The sequence below is a fragment of the Puma concolor genome, chromosome C1 (assembly GCF_028749965.1).
Source record: "Puma concolor isolate L17-30 chromosome C1, mPumCon1.1.hap2, whole genome shotgun sequence".
NCBI lineage: Eukaryota > Metazoa > Chordata > Mammalia > Carnivora > Felidae > Puma > Puma concolor.
The window spans coordinates 10820710-10842711 of NC_141674.1; the positions used below are offsets into that span (position 1 = coordinate 10820710).

At 58.5% G+C, this 22002-nt stretch overlaps 1 protein-coding gene across 7 annotated transcripts in view; it reads left to right on the plus strand.

Annotated features, from left to right (window-relative positions):
- Positions 1-22002, plus strand: part of KAZN (kazrin, periplakin interacting protein) — a 1132657-nt gene that overhangs the window by 980205 nt on the left and 130450 nt on the right. For 6 of the 7 annotated variants that reach the window (XR_015254486.1, XM_086715734.1, XM_086715735.1 and 3 more), the window contains one exon: positions 20590-20781. Coding sequence is in view for 6 of the 7 variants with exons in the window: in XM_086715734.1 (XP_086571860.1) it covers positions 20590-20781 (192 nt within the window). In the remaining variant the exon portion in view is untranslated. Of the gene's footprint in view, positions 1-6748; positions 6770-20589; positions 20782-22002 lie in introns of those variants that run through there. The other variant, XM_086715738.1, reaches the window with a different exon arrangement.

A 22002-nucleotide genomic window follows, 5' to 3' on the forward strand; every position in this document is an offset into this window, starting at 1 on the left:
CATCCTGCCATGGAAATGGCAGAAGCCACCCTGCAGAGCCTGGTATACAGCAGGTACTTGATAAGGAAAGCAGCTGCCTTATTCGTAAGCCATCTCAAATGCGTTGCAGGTGTTTATTAAGCACGGGGTTGGCGATGGCAGTACCAGAAGCATCTTCCCAAAGGATCGGGTGTGTGTTCGTGAGCCTGTTGGGACTTTGAGAGTGTGGGCAATGACTGACCCTTTAGCCTGGTTGTCTGTGGCATATGGTTGGAGTCAGGGCGCTGTGGCTGAGCAGTGATGATGGGAGGTCCATGGGGAGCACCGGCCGTGCGTGAAGCCTGTAGTCAGAGGGAATGTGAGTCAGCCTTGGGGAAGGCCTGGGGCTTGATTCCTCTTTGCAGCCTCAGGGGTGCCAGATTCCCAGGACGGTCGCTGAGCCTTCGCCCAGCTCCGCATCCTGCGGGGAGCCTTCTGCTCCCGCCACCGCGGGTCCCCTCCAGGAAGCCCCCCAGTGCTTCAGGTGTGAGGAGGTGCCTACCCCACGGGACTCTAGTCAAAGCTGGGCTTGTTGTAAGGACACGACAGGCAACCTCAAGAAGTCCAAGGCTGGCCGCGTGGGGTCCGGACATGAACGCTGGGAGCCTGTGGCAGTGCCCCCCTCTCCGTCCCGCCCCCTTCCTCTTCCCACCCAAGGGCTCCCCCTAGCGGCCTTCCCCGGCTTAATCCTCTGCTGTAGCCTGGGTCTCTTCAATGCCCTGGCGACAGAGAATCTCATTGGCCCCTGCCTAACCAATAGTTGGGCACACCCTGGGTCAGGTGACTCTTCCGGCCCAATCAGCTGCAACTATCGTGGGGCTGGGGGGTAGGGTACCTGGCCTATGGAGTTGCTTCCTTCCAGATTGTGGGAAAGTAGTTAATGTAGAGAACTGGGGGCAAGGACGACAAATTGCCTCAGAACGTCAGGTGCAGTGTGTTCCTCCTGCTCTTGACTGCCTTCCGGGACTGGAAACTCACTCCCTTCCAGGCAGCCCCTACAATTTTTTGATCGGTTTTAAGCATTCGCTCCCCTTTTTATGGAGCCCCAAGTCGATCTCATTGTAGCATCCACCTGTTGTCCCATGTCCTGCCACGTGAAGATCTAATACACTAAATCTATTTCCTGGACCTGATAGGCCCTCTGATGCAACCACATGACTCTGTGCAGATGGTAGGAGGGTAAGAAGAAGTAGAAACAATACAAAGTTAGTTAGCTCCATGGTACAGGACCCCGTACCCCTTACCGCACTAGCTTCGTTTCCCTAGATGTCTTTCTTCCGGGTCAGGCCAGAGCAGATTGTGCTGGAGGGGCAGGGGGAGGACAGGGCATCTTGCCTTGATCCGCCCAGCTCGACCAGCCTCACATCTCTCACTCCCCACCGGGAGCCCTTTTTGACAATAGATGAGAGCTGCTGCTCATCCAGCAGGAGAATGTTCCCCATGCTGAGCTGTGTGTTCCCGGCTCTCCTGATGTTTGTTTCAAGAGGACTCAGGAACCTGAAGACTTCAGTGGCGCCCACTGGGAGCAAGGCTGGGAGAGGGGCAGCTAGAAACCCCACCGGATGCTGTGAGGACAGGCGAGGACGGCACAGTAGCCTGAGCCAGGCCAGGGCTGTGGAGTTCGGATGCCATTCCCCTCTTCTGCAGCCCACCCCGTACCACCCACCCCCATGCTGACAGCTCCTAGGTCAAAAGGAACCGAAACATCCAGTGACAAGTTCACACACTCCTTTTGCGGTCGATTAAGCAGCATCCGTGGCCAGATAAACAGCACTTGCCCCTTGGCAAGAGGGTCCTGTGAACATTTACATGTAGCCAAGAGATAACAAAAAGAGGAAGACAGAGGTGGAGGAGAGAAGCGATATGTTACTTGCGGACCAGTTGAAAAAGGGGATTGAATTTGTGCCTGGAAATGTTGGCGTCAGCTGCCCGTCGGCCAGGCCAGGCCAGCCGGGGTGGGGCTCTGGTCCACCCCACCCCTCCCCCCCGCTCAGCTTCCCCCAAATTAGCTTTTTGCAGGTGTGCACCCAGAGAAAATGCTAATTTGGAAGGAGATTTATAGCTTTCTCTGGAGATCAGGGGCAGGAACAATTTCCTGGGCAGTGAGCTTATCCCGGGTTAATTTTCATGATTACTGAAAGAATCTTAGCTGAACGTTCTTTGGCCCTGCCCGTGGCCCTTGCCGGATGCCACGCTGACCGTTCACCTGCGGGAGAACCCGAGGGGTGCTGTCCCTTTGTCCCTGGGCCTCCTGGGTTGGAGGTTCATTGTCCAGGGCCTTGTGGCTGAAGAATAACCAGAGCTCACGTTGGATTTTTTGTTTGTTTTTGGTTTTGATTCCTGGAATGTCTGCAGCTATGTGCCATCCACCCCCAAAGGAGTGACCTCACTGGCCTGGCTGGTGACCAGCCTGCAGTTCCAGGGGGGAGCATGGCAGCACGCCCACAGGACACAGAGCTTTTTCTTATTACAAGTTGAATTACAGTGCAAACACCTGCATTGTAATTGTTAGGACACTTACTTCTTTATTCGGCCTCCTTTCTGCCGCTTTGGCCAAGCATGGGAAGCAGCGCCTTGAGCATCAGCAAACTGCAGGTGTGTGTTTTTTGTTTCGTTTTGGGTCCCCCGCTCCACCAATTCTGTATACCCCGGGGGCCCGTATCTCTTCTCCTTCCTCCTCAAGCAGCCACAAGGGATCATACCATTTCGGATGTGTCAGAAGAGGGGTCCCAACCTCAGGCCTGGGACATCCCAGGATTGGTGTTGGCGGACGGGAAGAAGGAAGAGAAAAGACATAGAAAAGTTCAGTTCAAGAGAGTAGGGCAAGGGGAGGCTGACTTCGATAAGACATACAGATCGACAGAAAGCCTCTGACCTGCTCCAGGCCATTCACCTCCGGGGTCTCTGCTGTAACTTGCATTTGTTCCTTTCTTCAAGCTGCGCACTGATTCTGCAGCAACAGACCTATTTTCCAGTTGGTGTCATTTTCTCCCCTGGGGTGGGGTGGGGGGTGGGGGGGTGGGCAGGGGAGGGAAGGGTATGGAAGAGAGAGACTTCAAGGAGAAGCGTGTGTGGTCTCAAAAGCACCTCTAGGCAAGAGAGCGTGGTCCTGTGCCGGGGAATGCGGGAGAGGGTGGCCTGATCTAAGGCATCCCTTGCCCTGGGCCCGTGCCCTGGGCCCGGCTTCAGCTCCGGGGGCACTTCTTGGGCTTAGATCATGAGTCAGGGCTCTGCTAGGTGCTGAGGTATATAACACGTGACTCCTGCCAGGAGGTGCTCCAGAGAGAGTTGGAAGGATGTTGTTCTATACGAGATTTCCTTGTCTGCGCTGGCAGGATCGTTTGTGTTCCTTCCAGGAAAGCAGCCTGGGGGTCGGTCACCATTGGGGAAAATTCTGCATCGTCTCTTGGCCCTCTTGCTCCTTTTAAGAGGTGCTGGGACTCGGTCACGTGTTCCATCGAAGCGGGTATGTGCCGTGCATGCGTGCGTGAGCGCGTGTGCGAGTGTATGGGGGAGGTGGGGGGTGGAGAGCCATGGGGTTTTTTTTTTTTTCAATTTACATTTTTCGAATAGTTTTCTCCTCTGCTCTCCCGAGAGACAGCGTGCAGAATGGAATCAGCGTTTGACCTTTGCGAGACGTTGGTGGAGTGGGCCAGGCGGACGGGGGGGGGGGGGGGGGGGGGGACGTTTGGTGACAAGCTGGTGGCAGCTCAAAGCAGGAGTTCGAGTTGCATCTCTTTCCTTTTCAGTTCATAAACTGGAGAGAGTGAGGGTGGTGGGCAGCAAACAAGAGGGGGTTTCTTGTGCCCGGGCCTCTGGATTAGGATCACGTGGGCCACTCAGCTGGGCAGCCGGGAGCCCCACTCTGGAGACCTCTCAGCAGAGAATGTTCTGCTGGGGGGTCCGGGTCAGGAGTTCTCAGGAGAAGCCCCCCGGGGACCCAGACCAGGCGGCCAGGCGGGGGCTGGTCTCCGAACCGGAAGGCAGTGGCCCCCAGAAGGGGGAGGGAGCAAAAAGCACTGGCAGGAATGTGGCCGTCTGGCCTGTGCCGCGTCCCGTCCCTCTGTGTATAGTCCCTGTACAGGGACAGCCACTCTTTTAATTCCCAGAGCCACCCTATAAGATAGGGACTGTGATTGCCCCATTTGACAGATGTGGGAACTGGGCACAGGGAGGTTATGGAGTGGCTGGGACCCAGACCCAGACTGCCTCGCCACCACGATGTTCCTAGCCACGTAGACCATGCTGCTCGTCGGTCGAGGTGCCCAGCAAGTATCTGTCAGAACCAAAAGGCAGACAGGCAGGTCCTGTGTTAGGGTCGAGTTTTCCTGTGGGGGAAGAAGTTCTGTTCACAGGCATGGCAGTAACTCATTAGGGACTTGAGGTTGCCCTCCCCCCCCAAATACCCCACATTTTTCTGTCTTGATTATATGTTTGGTGCATAGACCACACTGCTCAAACTCTCCAAGCGAAATTAAGGGTGTTTTTCTAATCCGTTTTGTTCAGTTTTAGTCGTGGAGGTTGTAGCCTGATGGGAGGAAGGACATGGTTGTGGGGGCCCCGGTTGGTGCCCCACCGTGAAATGCAGGAATCCATTACCGCGAAGGCCTCTGGAGACAGGCTGGACCACTCTGGGATTGTGGGTACCCCCAGCCCTTCAAACAGCGAGGCTTTGGGGGGAGGCTGGGAGGACAGGAGTGCGTGCAGCAGCCCAGAGAGGCAAGGTTGCACCCGGGAGTCCGCACGGGTAGGGAGGGAGGGGGCTGGGGAAGGTCTAAGGGAGGCAGGAGCTGGGCCCAGGCCTCACGCACCCCAGGCTCCCTGGGTGAACTGGTTGAGGAGCTCATCCTCGGGCCGAGGGGCTAATCCTCGGGCCGAGGGGCTAATCCTCGGGCCTTGGGCTGACTGCCCTTGCGAAGCACAATAAAACCTACCACTGTCATCTTCCCAGGGGATTAGGATGAGACACATAACAGAAGTGAGAGCACTTGGAAGAAGTTAAAAGTGCTATATTCAGCTTAGCAGTATCAGGCCAAAGCACATAGCCTCCTTCGTGTGAAGACGCCATTTTGTTCCGGGCTAGGCAGAAGGCCTCCGCTGGCCTCGCTAGCCGCTGTCCGTTCTGTGCTTGCTTTGGAGTTATGTTTGTCAGGACTGGGGGGAGGGGGGGGTGTCCCCGTGGCACATCAAAGAATGGAATCCTGGGAAGACGTATTGCAGGGGGAGCCAGGCAATGCAGTGACCGGGGCCCACGGCTTTGAGGTGTGGGCCCTGGGGCAGGCCCTTCGTCACCTGGAAAGCGGGCATCCTCCCACCCTCTGGGGTTGCTGGGAGGTTGCACGGGACGTGTGCCCGGCGTGCAGAGCTCCCCCTGTCCTTGGGGTGCTGAGCACGGCGCCTGGCCTTCGAGCTGCAGGTCCTTGAGGTCCGAGTAGGGCCTCCTGTGAACCAGCCCCCTGTGGCGTAGGCCTGCTCTTTCTCAGCCCGAGGTAATTTTTCAATTAACTCGATTGGCTGGAGACCCCGGCGCCCTTGGAGTGTGGGAAACCATCCCAGGCCGGAAGGGCCCTCCCCTCTGCCCCTAAGCTTGTGCTTGCTGGGGGAGGAGGGGGACTTGGCTTCCAGAGGGAGGATCCGATTTCACATTAGGACACCAGGATGTGATCCCAGTGCCCCTCTGAAAAATCCCAGATGGCGCCTTCTGGAAGCCCCAGCGGGCTCCACACTGGCGGCCAGCCGGCCCGCCCTCCTCGACCCCGGGCTCCAGGGGCTCCAGCGTGAGAGCCTCAAACAGTGCTTGTTACTGACTTTATTGCTAAACGGTTTAGAAAGGCCGCCCTCCCAGTTTTCATAAGTGAAACATTTAAAGTATGCGAAGCATATTTTATTTCTTCCTGGAGCAGCTGCTCGGTTGGGCTGGAGGATAATCAGGAGTGAGTTACACGGTGCTGCCCTGCTGTGCTCCAAGCTTCCGTGGCCTCCAGCACCTCCCACCAAGGGATGGGCCTCGAGGGCCCGGGCGGCCGGGGCCCAAGTTGGCTTCTTCCTTTAACCCCCACCCCACGGGGCCAGCCGTCCTCTGTGATGGCATCAGAGCGGCCTGCCAGCGTTGCTGAGGGCTTGCGGGGTGCCGGGCACCTTCCTGCGACATTTGATCCATTACTCCTAGCACGTCACGGCAGCCCTAGGCGATGGACACTGTCATTATCTCCGTTCCCCACATGAGGACAGAGAAGTGACCTGCAGGTCAAACAGCTTCTGAAGGGGCAGAGCCAGGATTTGATCGAGCACCTCCTAACCTTCGTGGCCAACATTTTGTGGGCGAGGACGTGGAGGGACGCAGAGGTCATGCCATAGCAGGAAACGCCCATCTTCGTTCGCCTTCTGGAGCCACCTTGAGACAGGGAGTCCTCTAGGCTTGCCGTCTTCGGGCCACAGTCTGGAGTTGGTTTAAATTTTTTTTTTTTTAATTTTTAAAAAAGGTTTATTTTTGAGAGAGAGAGAGAGACAGAGCACGAGCAAGGGAGGGGCAGAGAGAGAGGGAGGGAGGAAGGGAGGGAGGGAGGGAGACACAGAATCCGAAGCAGGTTCCAGCCTCCGAACTGTCAGCACAGAGCCCGACACAGGGGGCTCTCGAACCCAAGAACCGTGAGATCATGACCTGAGCCGAAGTCCGGCACTTAACCGAGTGAGCCACCCAGGCGCCCCTGGACTTGGTTTAAATTCTTCTGAATGCCCGGATCTGTTTGCGGTAGGGATCTGAAGATGCCGGGATTTCTGGCCCTCTATGCTCTTGTGGTGGCGACATTTAGGAGAGCCGTCGGCCGGGCCTGGTCGCCCACTTCTCGTCTCTGCATAATTGTTTACATCTGCGGGGGCCTCCGGCGTGCCTTACACATTTCGATGCATTTAACCCCTGAGTCAATGTCTGAGACTGGCTGAGCGCAGTGTTCCAGCCAAAGCACGTTTCCCGTTTGGCTTCCAGGTCATGGCAGCCAGTGGCCTAGCAGTCAAGGTCGTGGATTCCAGACACCTTCTTCTGGGCCTCAGTTTGCGTATGAAATGGGGCTAGAAATGTTTTTTCTTCCCCCAGTCTTTGGCCGGGGGAACCAGGTCTGCTCTCTGACCAGTGTCTCAGGCAGCTTCTATCCACCCTGTGCATAATGGTAATGGGCGGAGAAGGAAGCTGCGAGGCAGGTGTTGGCTGCTGACTCAGACTCGGGTGGGAAAGAAAGCAAGAGCTGGGCTGTCCCCCGGAGGGGCAAGGCCTCCTCAGTCAAGCTGGTTCCTCCCAGTTTGCAATGAGCTTTGTGCTCGCTGCTTGGATGGGCTGTGTCGTGCGTTGGTGGGTGTAACCCATATCACACCCTCTCCTCTATTTTTGCCTTTCACGTTTTGGTAATTTTTTTTTAAATGTTTATTTATTTTTGAGAGAGAGAAAGAGACAGAGCATGAGCGGGGGAGGGGCGGAGAGAGAGAGGGAGACACAGAATCGGAAGCAGGCTCCGGGCTCCGAGCCATCAGCACAGAGCCTGATGTGGGGCTCGAACCCACGAACTATGAGATCATGACCTGAACCGAAGTCGGATGCTTAACCCACTGAGCCACCCAGGTGCCCCTGGTAATTTTTTTTTTCCCTGGGGGGTGGTGAAGAGGGAGGAGGGGTGTGAGGGGAGAGTCACACGGGGTGGGGGGAGAGAGAAACAGGCCATGCAACCCGGTGGTCACTGTCCTCTCCTGGATACACGCCTTTAGGAGCCGGGCCTTGGGGAGGAATGAAGCTCGTTTCAAGAGCCAAGGATGGGGGACCTAGACATTTTTCACCAAAGTTCAAAGAAAGGCACAATTCCTTCTCTGTGCTTGTTTGTCAGGCTCTTTGATCTGGCATTTAGCTCAAGAAATATGCACAGCATGGTATTTAGGGCTGGGAGCCTAGTCCAGCAGTCAAGACCACGAGCTTTGCAGTCAGACAGACTTCGGAGTTGGGATCCAGCTGTGTGACCTGAGTCAGCTCTATGACCTTGAACGAGCCAGCTCACCTGTCCCGGCCTCTGGCTCTGCCTGTGCCAAAGGGGAGCACACCAGCACCGCTCCCACAGGCTTGGCGGGAGAATTTGGTGGGCTGAGGCCCAGTGGCAGGCACATAGTCAGCATGCGAGCGGGAGCTGGAACCTGCAGGCGAAGGAAGGAGACCCAGCGGCTGTGCGGTTGGTGCTCACGCCCCCCCCCCCCCCCCCAGGTGAGAAAAAAGGAGAAGGGCTGATTGGGGCAGGAAGGTCTGGAAACGGCCTTGAGGCAGAACTTGAAAAACGTGTGCCTTCCAGGGTTCAAGCCAGAGGGACTGTTGCCTGCAAAGGTAAGCTAGGCTTGAAATACCCATGGGGGTAGGTGCTCACTGGTTTTGTGCGGTGAATTGCCCCTCCGGGTCCTGAAAGAGAGTGATAGCTTGGAGCGCTTAGCATATAGCGGGTGGCCTTTAAGTTTGTGGGGACGCTGAGTGCCCAGAAAGCGATCTCTGACAAAAGCAGTTTATCAGAATTCTTTTTCCAGTTACAAGAGCTAGAAAAGCACAATTGGAACCGGCTTAAGAATGTGTTTGCTCACGTCCAGGGGGTGTATCCCGGCTTCGCGTGTGGTGTGATCTAGGACACGGATATTATCTGAACCCAGTCTGTGTCTTGTTGGCGCTCCCCTCTCGGTGGCCCCGCGGCTGCCACCATCGCCAGGCCCCATCCTGATGCCGGCCAAAGCAGAGGGACGCGAGGTCCAGACGCCGGCTTTGAGTGGAGTGGCTTGGGTCACGTGCCCCCACCCTGAGCCAATCACAGTGGCCGGAGTGATTCGGTGCTCTGATTGGCCAGACTGGGCCACATTGGCACCCCTGAGCCACAGGCTGGCTCTGCAAAGGGAAATCGAAGAGCGGTGTCAAAAAGATGGGGGGTGGGTGGGGGGGAGGGATGGTCAGTTATGTTATATTAGCGGGACGGAAATGCCTGCGGCCCAATCCAGGAGGGGAGAATGAGCTTGGAAACGGCGGCAGGAGCCCGTGTTCCAGAAGAAGTGGTAGCTTTGTGGCTCAGCGTGGCAAGCGTGCTCAGATTCTTCCTTGTACCCAGAGGGTATCCCGGGCAGCCGCCGTCAGCCCACCCGAGGCAGTGGACTGACTGGGGGCCCCAGCTCAGCTGCTTCTGATCCCCAGCGGAAAATGGCGTTCAGCGAGGGCTGGAGCAGGCGGTGTGCGAGCGCAGAGGAGAGGCTGGCTCGCTCTTCTCCCACCCCTCCTGCCCCACAGGCAGATACCTGCCCGGCAAGCAGATAGCAGCAGGCTCCTAAAAGCCGCCAAGGAGACCCGGGCACCGGGCTTTGGGACTGCGCAGTCGTGGCTGCCACGGCCCCTCGGGGACTTGGCCACCCAGGTGACAGGAGAATGCCTGCCTTTCCCACTCCCGGCCAGATGGCGCCTTTGGAGGCTCACATCCCTCCTGGAGCTAGAATAACTTGCTGAGTGATCTTTGCGGATCCCGGAGGACCCCAGGCTTCCTACCGGCTGTCAGTGCAATGGCAGCATTAAGCCATGGGCCGAGAAAGGCCACCGAGGATGTCCTTTCTGGGCTTGTGTTGCAACGGACACAGGAGGCGAGGACCTCACGCGGGGTAGGACAGGGATCAGGCCAAGCGGCCCGCAGGGAACACATTCTGCGGCCCTGATCCTCGGGCTTAGCTCTGCCTGAGAAGTAGGCAACCTGTGTGCTGGAGGTGTGTGATTCCTCCACACCCCCAGGGTGTCTCTGCTTTTGAGCCTGTGACTGTCGATCTTCCAGGGCAGGGACCTGGTCTCCCTCACCGATGCCCGGCACGCACCATTGCTGAGTCAGTGCTTGAGGAGGGGGGACAAGAGGCTGCAGACCCCTGTCCCTGGAGAGAATTGAATCTCCGGGGTGGGAACGACAGGCCCGTGGGCAACAAGACCACGCAGGGGGGGTTAGCCTGGCAGTCAGGGGCCCGAGCAGAGTCTGGCTAAACGGCGTGTTTATGGGCTGGCAGGTGCACTGAGCAGCCTCTACAGGAAGGATTAAACCACCTGAAGGATAAAAACAATCACTGTGAAATAGGAGAAAAAGACGAAAGCAGTATCACCTGGGTGCCTGCGGCGCCCGCCCCCCCCCCCCCCCCCCCCCCATGTAGTAAGGATTACCAGGTGGCTCTCTCAGGCCTGGGAGCGGCCTGGGGCATGATACTGTTGGGAAGTGAGTGGCCGGGCGATATCTGAGAATCTCCTCGTATTTGGCGAATGCCGTACCCCCAAGGCTTCAGGTGTCGGGATCACATGACAAAGGCCCAGAGAACACAGAAATCTCCAGCAGACCATAGTCCCAGCTCTCCCCTGCCTTCCGCTTGGTCTGTTTCTGGCCTAGCGGGTCTGTCTCCACGAGCAGGGGGGACCGAGGGAGGGACAGGAGAGTCTGTATGATGAACGGGGACAGAAGTGGTCCAGGAGGGCTGTTTACACCTCCTAACGCAGGGACAAGGCAAGAGGGGAGCCTGAGCTGGCCCTGAAGGGGCCAACCAGGCCAACCAACCAACGCTAAGGCTTGCTTTACCAGCCCTAGAGGTCCCCGGTGGCCCTCGGAGGCATGTCCCTGAGGCTGCTCTTCCCAGGCTACTGCTCTCCCAAGACCGCTCTCTCCAAAGGCAGATCGTTCCGTCCAAGACCAACCTGGCTGCATTTCCCTGTGGCACCCCGGTTGCTTACAGAGCTTTGGGGCCACGTCTGGCACCAGGGGCCACTTTGCTGCTGCTGTCAGTGCCACCCCTGCTGCCCCGGGGCTGTCCAAATCCAGGGCTCCCAGCCCCACTCGGAAGCTGGGTCAGTCAGCTTAACCAAGAGGCAGAGGTTCTGTGACCTTGGGCCTTTCAGATGGGGAAAGGTTGCAAACAGTGGTGACTGTGCAAGAGGATTTGAGGGCCGGGGGCACAACAGCAGGCCCTGCGAGGAAGCACAAGGTTTGTGCCTTCCTTGGGGGGCAGCTTGCAGTCTGGCAGGTGTGCCCCCAGAAGACGGGCAGGCAGAGGTTCTGTAGCCAGACCCCCTGGGTTTACCTGCATGTTCCCTGTGCCTATTTCTGTAAAATGGGTATATCCCCAGGGTCATGGTGTGGATTGAGAATGAGAACCCTTCTGGAGGGCATGAGCAGCTCAGAGAGGTTATCACCACGATGAGATGATGCTCCTGAGTGCGTTCAAGAACAGGGACTTCAAGAACAGCCCCGGGCGGCTCCCAGGCCTGAGAGGGTCCTTCCTACAGGTGGGGAGGGGGTGGGCGCCTCAGGCACCCAGGTGATACAGCCTCCATCTTTTTCTCATATTTCACAGCACGTTGAACACACCTCTTCCTTGCCGGGTACTTCCCCCCCGCCCCGCCCCCGCCCCCGCCCCGTCTCTCAGTGATTTGCCGGTAAGGATCCTTATACCTCAGTCTTCATGTTTCTGCCTTCTGAGGACAATCCTGTTGCTAGTTTATAGAACAAGCCCAACCATAACAGCAAGAGCAGAAAGAGGGGGCGCCTGGGTGGCTCAGTCGGTTAAGCGTCCGACTTCAGCTCAGGTCGTGATCTTGCGGTTTGTGAGTTCGAGGCCCGCGTCGGGCTCTGTACTGACAACCTGAAACCTGCTTCAGATTCTGTGTGTGTGTGTGTGTGTGTGTGTGTGTGTGTGTGTGTGTGTCTGCCCCTCTCCCCACTCTCTCTCTCTCAAAAATGAATAAACACTTTTAAAAATTTTAGAAAATAGGGCGCCTGGGTGGCTCAGTCGGTTGAGCGTCTGACTTCGGCTCAGGTCACGATCTCGCAGTTCGTGGGTTCGAGCCCCGCGTTGGGCTCTGTGCGGATGGCTCGGAGCCCGGAGCCTGCTTCGGGTTCTGTGTCTCCCCCTCTCTCTCTGCCCCGCCCCCTGCTTGTGCTCGGTCTCTGTCTCTCTCTCAAAGATAAATAAACATTAAAAAAAATAAACACCGAGTAGAAGGGCTTAAGCACTTACAGGCACCGCTGGGCAAGTCCGTGGCAAGTGGCTTCAGAACCACTGACCTGGGCTTGACCCCAAGCACCCCCAGTGTCTCTGATGCTCCAGCGCGGTCACCACCGCCCTGCGCGGGGCGCCACGAGTGAGGCACCGGTGAGGCGAAGCCTGGCACCCGGCCTGCCAGCCAGCACTCAGACTGGCCGCTCGGTCGGCCGTTGTCTGTGTGAGCAAGGGGGCCTGGGCCGGAGGGGACCCGCGGTGTGCTGCCATACGTCGTGTGTCACCTGGAAGGGACCTCCGCCTGGCCAGGGGCAGCATGGGGCCGTTCCCTAGGCATTTGGCTTCTCCCGTAGGGCGTGTGTAGCTCAAGTGCACCCCCCAGTGTCTCCTGGGACGCAGGCCTCACGTCAGGGAATAGAGGTTCGCCGCAGAACCTTCTGGATTGGCGGGGGTTGGACGTCAGCCCCCCTCCGCCGAGGCCTGCTGGAGGGCACGGGACTGGCGGGCTCTGTACCCAGATTTGGGGAGAAGGGGGAGGGAACATAAAACTGAGCATTTGGTGGAAAGTCTAAACTACGTTACTGCCGTATTTGGATTTTCTTTTGCCCGGGGTAGGATCTACGTACAGCGTGTAACACCTGTTAAGTTACACAGTTGTTAAGTGGACCGTTGGAGGTTGGCGGGTTTGGACAGGCACGCGCTTGGCTGCTTGTCAGGGTGTCCACCCAGGGGCCCCCAGGGAGGGCCGCTTCCAGGCTGGACTCATTTGCACAGCCTGGCCTCCGCCCAGAGCCCCTGCCCTCTCCTGCCTCCCCCGGCCCCCAGACCCCGGACTTGGCCTTCTCTGCCTCGTAATCCACCCTCTCGGGATGGGAGACTCACGGGTCAGGGCTCTGCAGTTGCTCAGGCCAAGGCCTTCCTTCGGGATATCAGGGAAGTTTGCCCTCTTCTAGAATAATGATCGTGATGAGCTACACGTGACCCGTTAGAACCTTCCAGAATGTTTCCCCTTAGATGATTGCTTTGTTTAATGTTTACCACAGGCCTGGGAGACTGGTCTTGGCTCCATTTTCAGATAGGCTCGGAAGTCGCTTATTCAGAGGTCAATCAGCTTGGCAGTGGGGAAGCCGGGACTGAGCCCGGGCTGGCTGTCCCCAGACCTGCCCCTCCCACCTCTGCCTCGACGCTGCACCCAGCGCCTTTCTGCCGAGAGCCCAGCACTGGACCAGGCGCTGGATGTCGGGTGCGAGCAGAGCGGAGCCCCTGACTTTGTGGAAACGGCCAGGCGAGTTCCATGTGCACGTCTTTCTCCAGGAGCCGTATGGGGACCCAGGGCCAGGAGCACTGTGGGCGGAGCGGCTGGGTCACTGTAGCCCAGTGCACTGTGGGAAATGAAAACAAGCTCATAGCCTGCTGGGGGGCGCAGCTGCCTCCACTGTCATCCACCAAGGAGAGTTTGCTTGGGCCCTGGGCTTCCTCTCGGTCACCCACAGATTTTGCCACCGTGCCCTGCAAGATAATACAGTGCGGGCTGGAGCTAAACCGCCCAGTTTGGCTCTGCTCTTTGCTCTGTGTGACGCTGGCCAGATCACCTGACTCCTGGGCCTCAACTTCCCCATCTGTAAAATGGGGTGATGACGATAGGACCTACGTCACCAGGTACCGTGAGGAATAAACGAGTTAGGGCACGTTAAGTACTCACCACAGAGCCTGGAGCGCGTCGTGTGTGCACGAGGAGTGTTAGGAAAGGAACCGTTGTTGTTGGGATGCGCGGTAATTATAATATTGCTATTTAGACCTTTGACTTGGGAAGGCTGGGCTTGTAAACGTGCAGCTCACCCGGAGAACTTACTGGTGCTTGGTCCCCCACGGCCCCGTTCAGGCGGTTCTTGGGTGCGCCCTCCAGTCACAGAAAGTAACCCGCTTTCTTCTCTCCTTCCTCTCCTGCCCCTGCCCCTGCCCCTGCCCCTCTGAGCTCACAAAAGCTAAGCCTGGAAGAGGCTTCTCGCAACTGGGGGCTCGTCCCCAGGGCCAGGAGCTGCCACCTCCCTCCTGCACTGTGTGGATTCCGCCACAGCCCGCCCACCCCGCCCGCACTCCCTGCGCGCCACACCTGAGCTGCCCACGGGCACAGCTGAGGGGCCCTTAGCAGCGGCCTGAACTCAGACTCAGCTGTAGCCTGGCTTGGCTCTGGTGGTAAGTCAGCTGGGAAATCAGAGGCTCTCCCGCCCCAGGCAGCCCTGCCTCGCTGGTGCTGTTCCAGGTCCTGATGCGGGGGCAGGGCTGAGCTGCGCTGTCCAGGCCCCATCGTCTCTTCTCCTCTCTTGGTGTGTTCTTGGCCCTATGCCCACTGCCTCCTTGTTACAAGGTAGCTGCTGCAGCTCCAGCTACGAATCCACTTTCCAGACAAGAAGGCAGAGAAGGGGCACGGCGTTTTTTTCTTTTTTTTAAGTTAATTTAGTTTTGAGAGAGAGAAAGAGAGAGAGCAAGCAAGCAGGGAGGGGCAGAGAGAAAGCGAGAGAGAGGGAATCCCAAGCGGGCTCTATACTGTCAGCGTGGAGACCAGTGCGGGGCTCGAACTCGTGAACCGTGAGATCGTGACCTGCGCCGAAATCAAGAGTCTCACCCCAGAGTCCCTTCTTTCTTAGAGGACAGTCCTCCTCAGGGGGTTTCTCTTACGTCTTGCTGCCCAGACTGGGTCACATGGACCACCCTAGCTGCAGGGGAGGCTGAGAAGTGGCTTTTTAAAAAAAAAAAAAAAAACAGAAAACACCAGGCACTCACTGCTCTTGATGACAAGAGGTCTGATGCCAGACAGAGAAGGGCAGGCCTGCCCTGGTTCCCTTTGCCACCTCTGAGTGGGTATGCCCCACCTCCAACCCAGGGGCAGCCCCCCTGGTAACGGGCAGCTTCCCCTGGGGCGGGAAAGCCGCTGTCTCCCAGACAGCACTTACTTCCGGCTTCCTTGGCCCAAGAGCTCTGCTCAGTCCACGGCATTTCTGGCGCCAGCCCTTGTCACCAAGGTCCTAGGGCACTGGAGTTGCCCGGCATTGGCAGAAGGGTGGACAGTGATCTTTCCTTTTCCTGTTCTTGGGAAAGGGCCGGGATGGTTCCTCCATAAGCGGTGGCTCCTTCCTTAGCTCTCCCGGCCATTGACAAAAGGCTCCTTCTGTCCGTGTGTCTGTGGGGCTGGGCTGGGCCGCACCAGATGCTTAATAAATACCGCACTCTTCCGCCCTTTTCTTTCTCCACCTTGTGCCCTGTAGGTCAGCACTGAGCAGGAGCTCTCTGTGCAGTGAGGAGACTGGTCTCTGCGTGCTCTGTCCAACACCAGGGCCGCCAGCAATGCACGTGCACTTGAAACCTGACTACCGTAACTGAGGAGCTGAGTTATTCGTTTTAATTAATTTACGCTTAAGTAGCTGCGTGCGACTGGCGGCTGCCTCGCTGGGGAGCTCAACAGCTGTAGACTAGAGTGGGGACCCCCGTTCCCGCCAAGGGAAGACGTGCGTAATCAGTAGCATTCATCTAGATTCGTGAAGCACGGGCACTGAGATTGTGAAGGCCCAGAGAGGGACAGTGACTTGCCCGGGGTCACACAGCATTAGACAGCAGCTCCCCTGAGGCAGACAACCCAGATCTTCCAACTCCAGCTTCGTCGCTGTTTCTGAGGAATGTGGTCAGTCCCTCGGCACAGAAGGGAAGAGGAGCTGTGGGATGGTGGCACGCAAGGTTCCCACCGCGCCGAGCACGTGTAAGCGCGTTACGTACGTACAAGTCTCCTTTGTTCCCACCACCCCCGCTTTACAGGTGAGGCATCTGAGGGCCAGAGAGGGGAAGTGCCTGCCCGAGGCCCCAGAGCGCCTCCCCCGCCATGGGCTGTGGTCTTGTGCGTCTCCCTGTGATTACAGTCCCGGGGTTGCCCCGAGTCTCTCCCTCTGGGAGGATCCAGGCTGTGCGTGATCTGGGTTTACACCCCCAGCCAGGGCGGGTGCAGTTGGTAAGCTCGGACGGGCCTCTCTCCTTCCACAAAGTTGTTTTTCCAGCCTGGTCTCCTAAGACTTGGCTCCCGCGGGTGCCCCGCCCTCCTGCTGCTTCAGGGCCTGGCCCAAGGGGTGTGGTGGTCAGGTGGCACCTGTTAGAAAGGGGAGCGCAGGAAAATTCTGCCTCCGTCACTGTTAGCCAAGGAGAAGGGCACCCAGCCGCATCTTGCTCTCTGCTGTCACCTAAGCGCAGGGTGCAGGGAAGGCTGTGCCTGACCCTTCTTAGCCTCTCCCCCCTCCCTCCTCTGAGGTGCTCTGGCAAAGCCCTTTCTCGTGATCGCCCCGTATCGTTGTGCCAGAATCCCCGTGGATGGGAGTAAGGTTGCTGGGTGAAACGCAGCACGCCCAGCGAAATTTGAGTTTCAGATAAACCATGAATACATTTTAGCATAAGTATGTCCCGTGTAATATTTAGGACAGGCTTATCCTAAAAAATATTTGCTTATCTGGCATTCAAATAGAAGTGTGCATCTGGGCGGGGGGGGGGGGGGGGAAGGGGGGGGAGGGGAGGGAAGGGAGGGAGCACTGTTTGTTTTGTTTTGCTTTGCTTTGTTTTGTTGTTCTAACTCTGGCAACCCCAAACAGATAGCATGTTGTAGCTTATGTAAGTCCTGAGACCCAGAGAGGTGATGGGGCTTGCCCAAGGTCACAGCAAGGTCCTGGTCGGGACTGGGTCTGAAGCCAGGCCTCTTACAGTTCTCTGGATCTGTGTAGATACAGTAGGCGACCTTAGTGGCCACTTCGGGGCCGTCTAACGAGGCCCAGAAGTCACATCCCCAAGCAGACAAACAAAAGCAAACTTCTCTGCCACCTGTATGGTAATGTGAACACAGATGAGAACTCAGAGCACTCACTCGTACCTTATTCGGTGACTGCTGAGTGGGGACAGACCCTGGCAGGCTGGGGGGTTGGGAAGAAAGAGAGTGTGTCAGTCTGTTCTGGCTCCTGACAAAAATACGATAGACGGAGTGGCTTGTAAACGACAGACGTGTTCCTCACAGTCCTGGAGGCCGGAAACCCCAGATCCAGGCACTGGAAATTCAGCCTCTGGTGAGGACCCTCTTCCTGGTTTCTGGACAGCTCTCTATTTGCTGTGTCTTCATGCAGTAGAAGGGACAAGGAAGCTCCCTGGGGTCTCTTTTATCAGGGCACTAATCCCATTCATGAGGGCTCTATCCTCATGACCTAATTGCTTCCCAAAGACCCTACCTGTAAATACCATCACCCGTTAGGGTTCAACATGTGAATTTGGGGGGGACGCAAACATTTAGTCTATGGCAGGGAGCAAGGATGAAAAAGTCCAGCGTCTTGAGAACTGCTTGAGATGGGTCACAGAGGAGGGGTCAGGGTTAAGACCTTTTATAATCTGACCCTGGCATACCTCTCCAGGCCGCCTCCTGCTCTTTCTCACTTTGTACCCATTTACCCCCTCCACCCATCCATCCAGGGGCCTCTGCTTTCCAGCCTCCTAGGCTTTGCTCATGCTGTTCCCTCCGCTTGCCAGCGCTTACATCTTCCGAGGCCCATTTCAGTGTCCTTGTGCCCCACGCACATGCAGCTCCTTGTGTTACGCCTACCCGTGTGTGCTGCTTCTACTCACCAGAGACTTCTTGAGGCCGAGGGTGTTCCCTTCTCCTCTCTGGACACCCTACACTGGGCCTGCGGTGTGGACAGCCTGCAAATGTTGGGCCAGAGCGAGGGGAGGGGAGCGGGCCCCCACAGCAAACCTCCTGCTTTGCGGTTTTGCCGAGAGTCTTGGACGGTCCCCAGCTTGTATTCGAGCCGGGCGATGGCCGGGTAGCCGGGTGCTCCCTTGCAGACGGCCCGTCTTCGCGGAGTGTGGGTTTGGGGTCCTTCAGCCCGTGCTCCCGGTGGGGTCTGGGAGTGCCAGCCTGAGGACGGGACCTGTCTGTGACATTCACCCAACGGTCCCCAGGGCCCGGAACGGTGTCTGCCATGGGGCAAATGCCCGTAAACTCTCGTGGGCTTGATGGATGGGCCGAGGGAGTCAAGGCGACTGTCAGTGCGTCACCACATGCTGTTTGGGGCACCTCCGACCCGCAGCAAGTGGGACGGAGCGGTGTGACCAGGCCCGCTGCCGGGGAGGCATGCCTGTGGGGCTCGAACTCCCGAAGCACGAGGCCATGACCTGAGCTGAGGTCTGATGCTTCGCCGACTGAGCCACCCAGACTCACCCCTAGATGAGTCTGTATCTTCGGGACTGGAAGGTGGCCTGAGGGAGGTCGGAGAGGGCCGCCAAGGCCACTGCCTGGCAGCTCTACCGTGGGAGCGCGGCCAGGAGGGTTTTCCGCAGGGAGTGACGTCCTGCGCTCTGCATCTCAAGGGGGCCCTCAGGCTTCTGTGGGGAGACGAGGTGGGCGAAGGAGGAGCTGGGAGGGCCGGGGCATCCCCCCCTCGCACACGTGGCCACCGAACCCAGGAGGCCTCAGGCAGGGTGGTAAGAGGGGGACAAGGGACAGGCTGGAGTCAAAGCCACCTTTTCGCAAAGCCTCTGGTGGTGGAGGGACCGCAAGTTCTTGAGGCCTTAGCTCTGCTTCCCCTCGCCTGCCCCGTGCCCCGTGCCCCGGGCCTGGCTCTGCCCTGCTCGCCTTGAACCCAGGACCCCCGAGGACTGCAGGTCACAGTGTTGCAGAACGCCGGGCGCCGATAGAGGGTGAGACGTCTAGGTTGATGAGGGCCACTGCCTCGCCAGTATTGAGCACTTCCTGTGTGCCCCCAGCACGTCCCGGACCAGGCCCGTGCCATGCTGGGAGGGGGGGGAGGGGGGACACCTTCTGTGTCACAGTCCGATGAGGGTGAGACCCATCGGGGGGGCATCTGAAGCTCGAGGGGGACGGGAGTTGCTCACGGCCACATGCGTCTCTGGAGCCAAACCAGAGACCCAGTGACCCCAGAGCTGTGCCACAGCCGTGACCCTCCCAGGCAGGGACGGCACCCCCAGTCCACGGCAGCGTGAGACCTGGCGAGAGGGCCTCCCTGAGGAGGTGGCGCGGGGGGGGGGGGGGGGGAAGGCCTGTGCGGCGGTGAGGAAGCAGCCGCAGCGAGAACAAGGGGAAAAGGGCGCTCTGGGTGGAGGCCGCTGCAGGGGCACAGGTCCTGAAACCGGGGACAGCTTGGCATGTTGCAAAGAGAGGGACCGGGGTGGCGGGAGGGCGGGAAGGAGGGGGAGCCATGCGTGAGTTCAGGGCCATGTTGTCAAGGGCCGGCTCCCACGAGGAATTCAAAGTCTCCCCCGGGGCGGCTCGACCCGGGCGGCTGGGTCAGTTGAGCGTCCGACTTCTGGCCGGGTCACGATGTGGTGGTTGGTTCGTGAGGTCGAGCCTCACGTGGGGCTCGCTGCTGTCCGCGCACAGCCCGCTTCAGATCCTCTGTCCCCCTCCCTCCCCGCGCCCCAAAAAGAAAGAAATATCCAAAAATAACGTTTTTTAATCTCCTTTTACAAAACCATGGGGTGAGCACCCCGACCACGAGGCTGGCTCCCTTACAGGGTGTGGCAGGGGCGCGGGCGGCCCAGTGAGGCTGCTTGACCCCGCCTCCCGCACCCTCCGGCTCGAGGTCTGCTGCTGCTCAGGCGAGCAGGCCTGGGTGCGAGGGTATCCGTCCACCTGCAGGGCTGAGCTGGCCTGCAGACTCACGGGGGCCTCCCAAGGCCCCCACCCCCCGAGGGACACCACGTTCTCGCCCTCGTGGGTATGGGGTCGGGTTTGGGTGGCGTGGAAACCCCCGCCCCTGGTGTCACCGCCGTCGGCGCCCGCTTGGCCCCGTTCTCCCGCACGTTCAGCCGTCAATGCCGAAGTCCTGTGTCTGCACGGTGCTGGGTTCCCGGAGACCCCGTGTTCCGTGACACGCGTCGAGTGTGCCTTTCGGGGACTGTTCCCTGAGCGTCAGACTGGGAGCTCAGGCTCTGGAGTTGGCCACGTCTGGGTTCGAATCCCAGCTCTGCTACCTGCTGACTTTCTGACCTTGGGGAGTTACTTAATCCCTCCGAGCCTCAACTCCCTGATCTGTGAAATGGGGGCGAGGCTGGTAGCCGCCTCAGGAGGGTTTTTTTTTTGGTGGGATTAAATGAGATAGAGCATCTAAAGGTCAACTCGGCAGGCTGCAGGCTCGTGGCCGGAATCCTGCCTCCTGTCGGCTCTTCGTCCTCATGCTTGTTCCTGCCTTTTGGAGGGAAGACAATGTCGGCCGTTGGAGTGGACGCTCTCAGTGCCGGGACGGCAGCACCAGAGAGCCCTAGAGAATGTGGCAGGGGGTGAGGGGGGCTCCCACCAGGCCTGCTCTGCAGGTGGACATGGGGCGCAGGGCTGGGGCAGGGGCTCTTGGAACAAAGCCAGTGGCTTTGAGGTTTTTCTTCCCAGCACACACTTAGGAAGGGCCTCGAATGCAGAGCAAACAGGAAAAGCAAAAGCACCTTGGAAGTGTCCCCAGAGAAAGTGAGCGAGCACGAGCCAGTGTCCCCTTCCTCTAACCGTGTGCCCTTCTCCCCTAGTGCTCCTGCGGGAAGAAGTGTCCCGGCTCCAGGAGGAAGTCCACCTTCTCCGCCAGATGAAGGAGATGTTGACGAAGGACCTGGAGGAGTCGCAGGGTGGCAAGTCCTCCGAGGTCCTGTCAGCCACCGAGCTCAGGGTCCAGCTGGCCCAGAAGGAGCAGGAGCTAGCCAGAGCCAAAGAAGCCTTGCAGGGTAAGTGACTAGTCGGTGGCAGTTCCCTCCCTTCCCTCGCCTGGGGCTCAGGCTTGGGCCACAGGGGCACCGAGGAGCCGGGGTCCTGCCTCTGCAGGGGGGAGTGGTGCGGACACGGGGGTCTCCCAGCGCCTAGACCCCCAGCTGAGGCCGCCCTGTCCCCTTTTCAGTAGATGTCTGCCTGTCGCAGTGTCGGAGGCTTATGTCACTCCCTCCTCTGGGTGACCGCCACCTGCTCTCCATAGTGGCCGTCCAGGCCACCTCCCTCTGAGGCGTGAACGGCAGGCGGGCGTCTCTGCTAGATCAGGATGTGGACCCAGCAGCTGGGTCTCCTCTTTCCCGCCATTCTCGAGGTCCTTAAGCACCTCCCTTCACGGGACGGTGTAGATGCGCTGAATCCTCTGCTGGAGGAGGCGTCCGTCCACCACGTTCGCTCTCGTTCAACGTGGCGGTCTCTCGGGGGGGCTCGGGGCCCTTCTCCCGTGGTCGGCCTGGAGGGGGCTCCCCTCTGAGAAGTGCGGTGTCCAGTGTTCTCTCCGAGGAGACGAGAGAGGAGGTGGGAGAGAGTGTGGTGCTTTCTGGCTGAGCCGGGCCACCTGTAAGCACCACGCGGCCAGCCAGAAGCCGCTTTAGGGAAGGAGGAAACCAGCGGTCCCACGTGTGCAGCCCGCTCTCCCTAGAGCTGGCCTGGGACACTAGCGGCTGGCATACCCATCACTCCTGGGGGCCACCTGCCCGCGCTCTTTGGGGCTTGGGAGGGGTCTCAAAAGGTTATTCAAGCAAGGTTGAGAGTCATCCTCTAACAGTGCGTGGAGACCTCGGACCCGTAACCCAGGGCAAGAAAATGGCCTTTGGGGCTTCCTGGATTCTCTGGAGGCCCCCTTACTGTCTCTGATTCTCCTGGGCAGGGCGGGGGCGGGGGAGGGGGGGAAGCAGTAAAACTTGGCAACCTGCTTTCCACGTGACATTTTACTAGAATGATAAATACCCTGAAAACTTCATTTTTGAAGCCAAAGCGGTTTCATTACTTAGGTTGAATTCAGGCTGCTATAGCAAAGACATTCCAAAACAGAGTGGCTTAAAGAATTTGTCTCTGTCTTCCATAACCACCAAGCGGAGCATTTTAGGCTGCAGGGTATCTCTGCTCTCCTTCGGCCTGGGGGAGATCCAGGGAAAGAGCCAAAATCGAGGGGCAGACGTTCCCTTTGGCAAGAGCTTGGT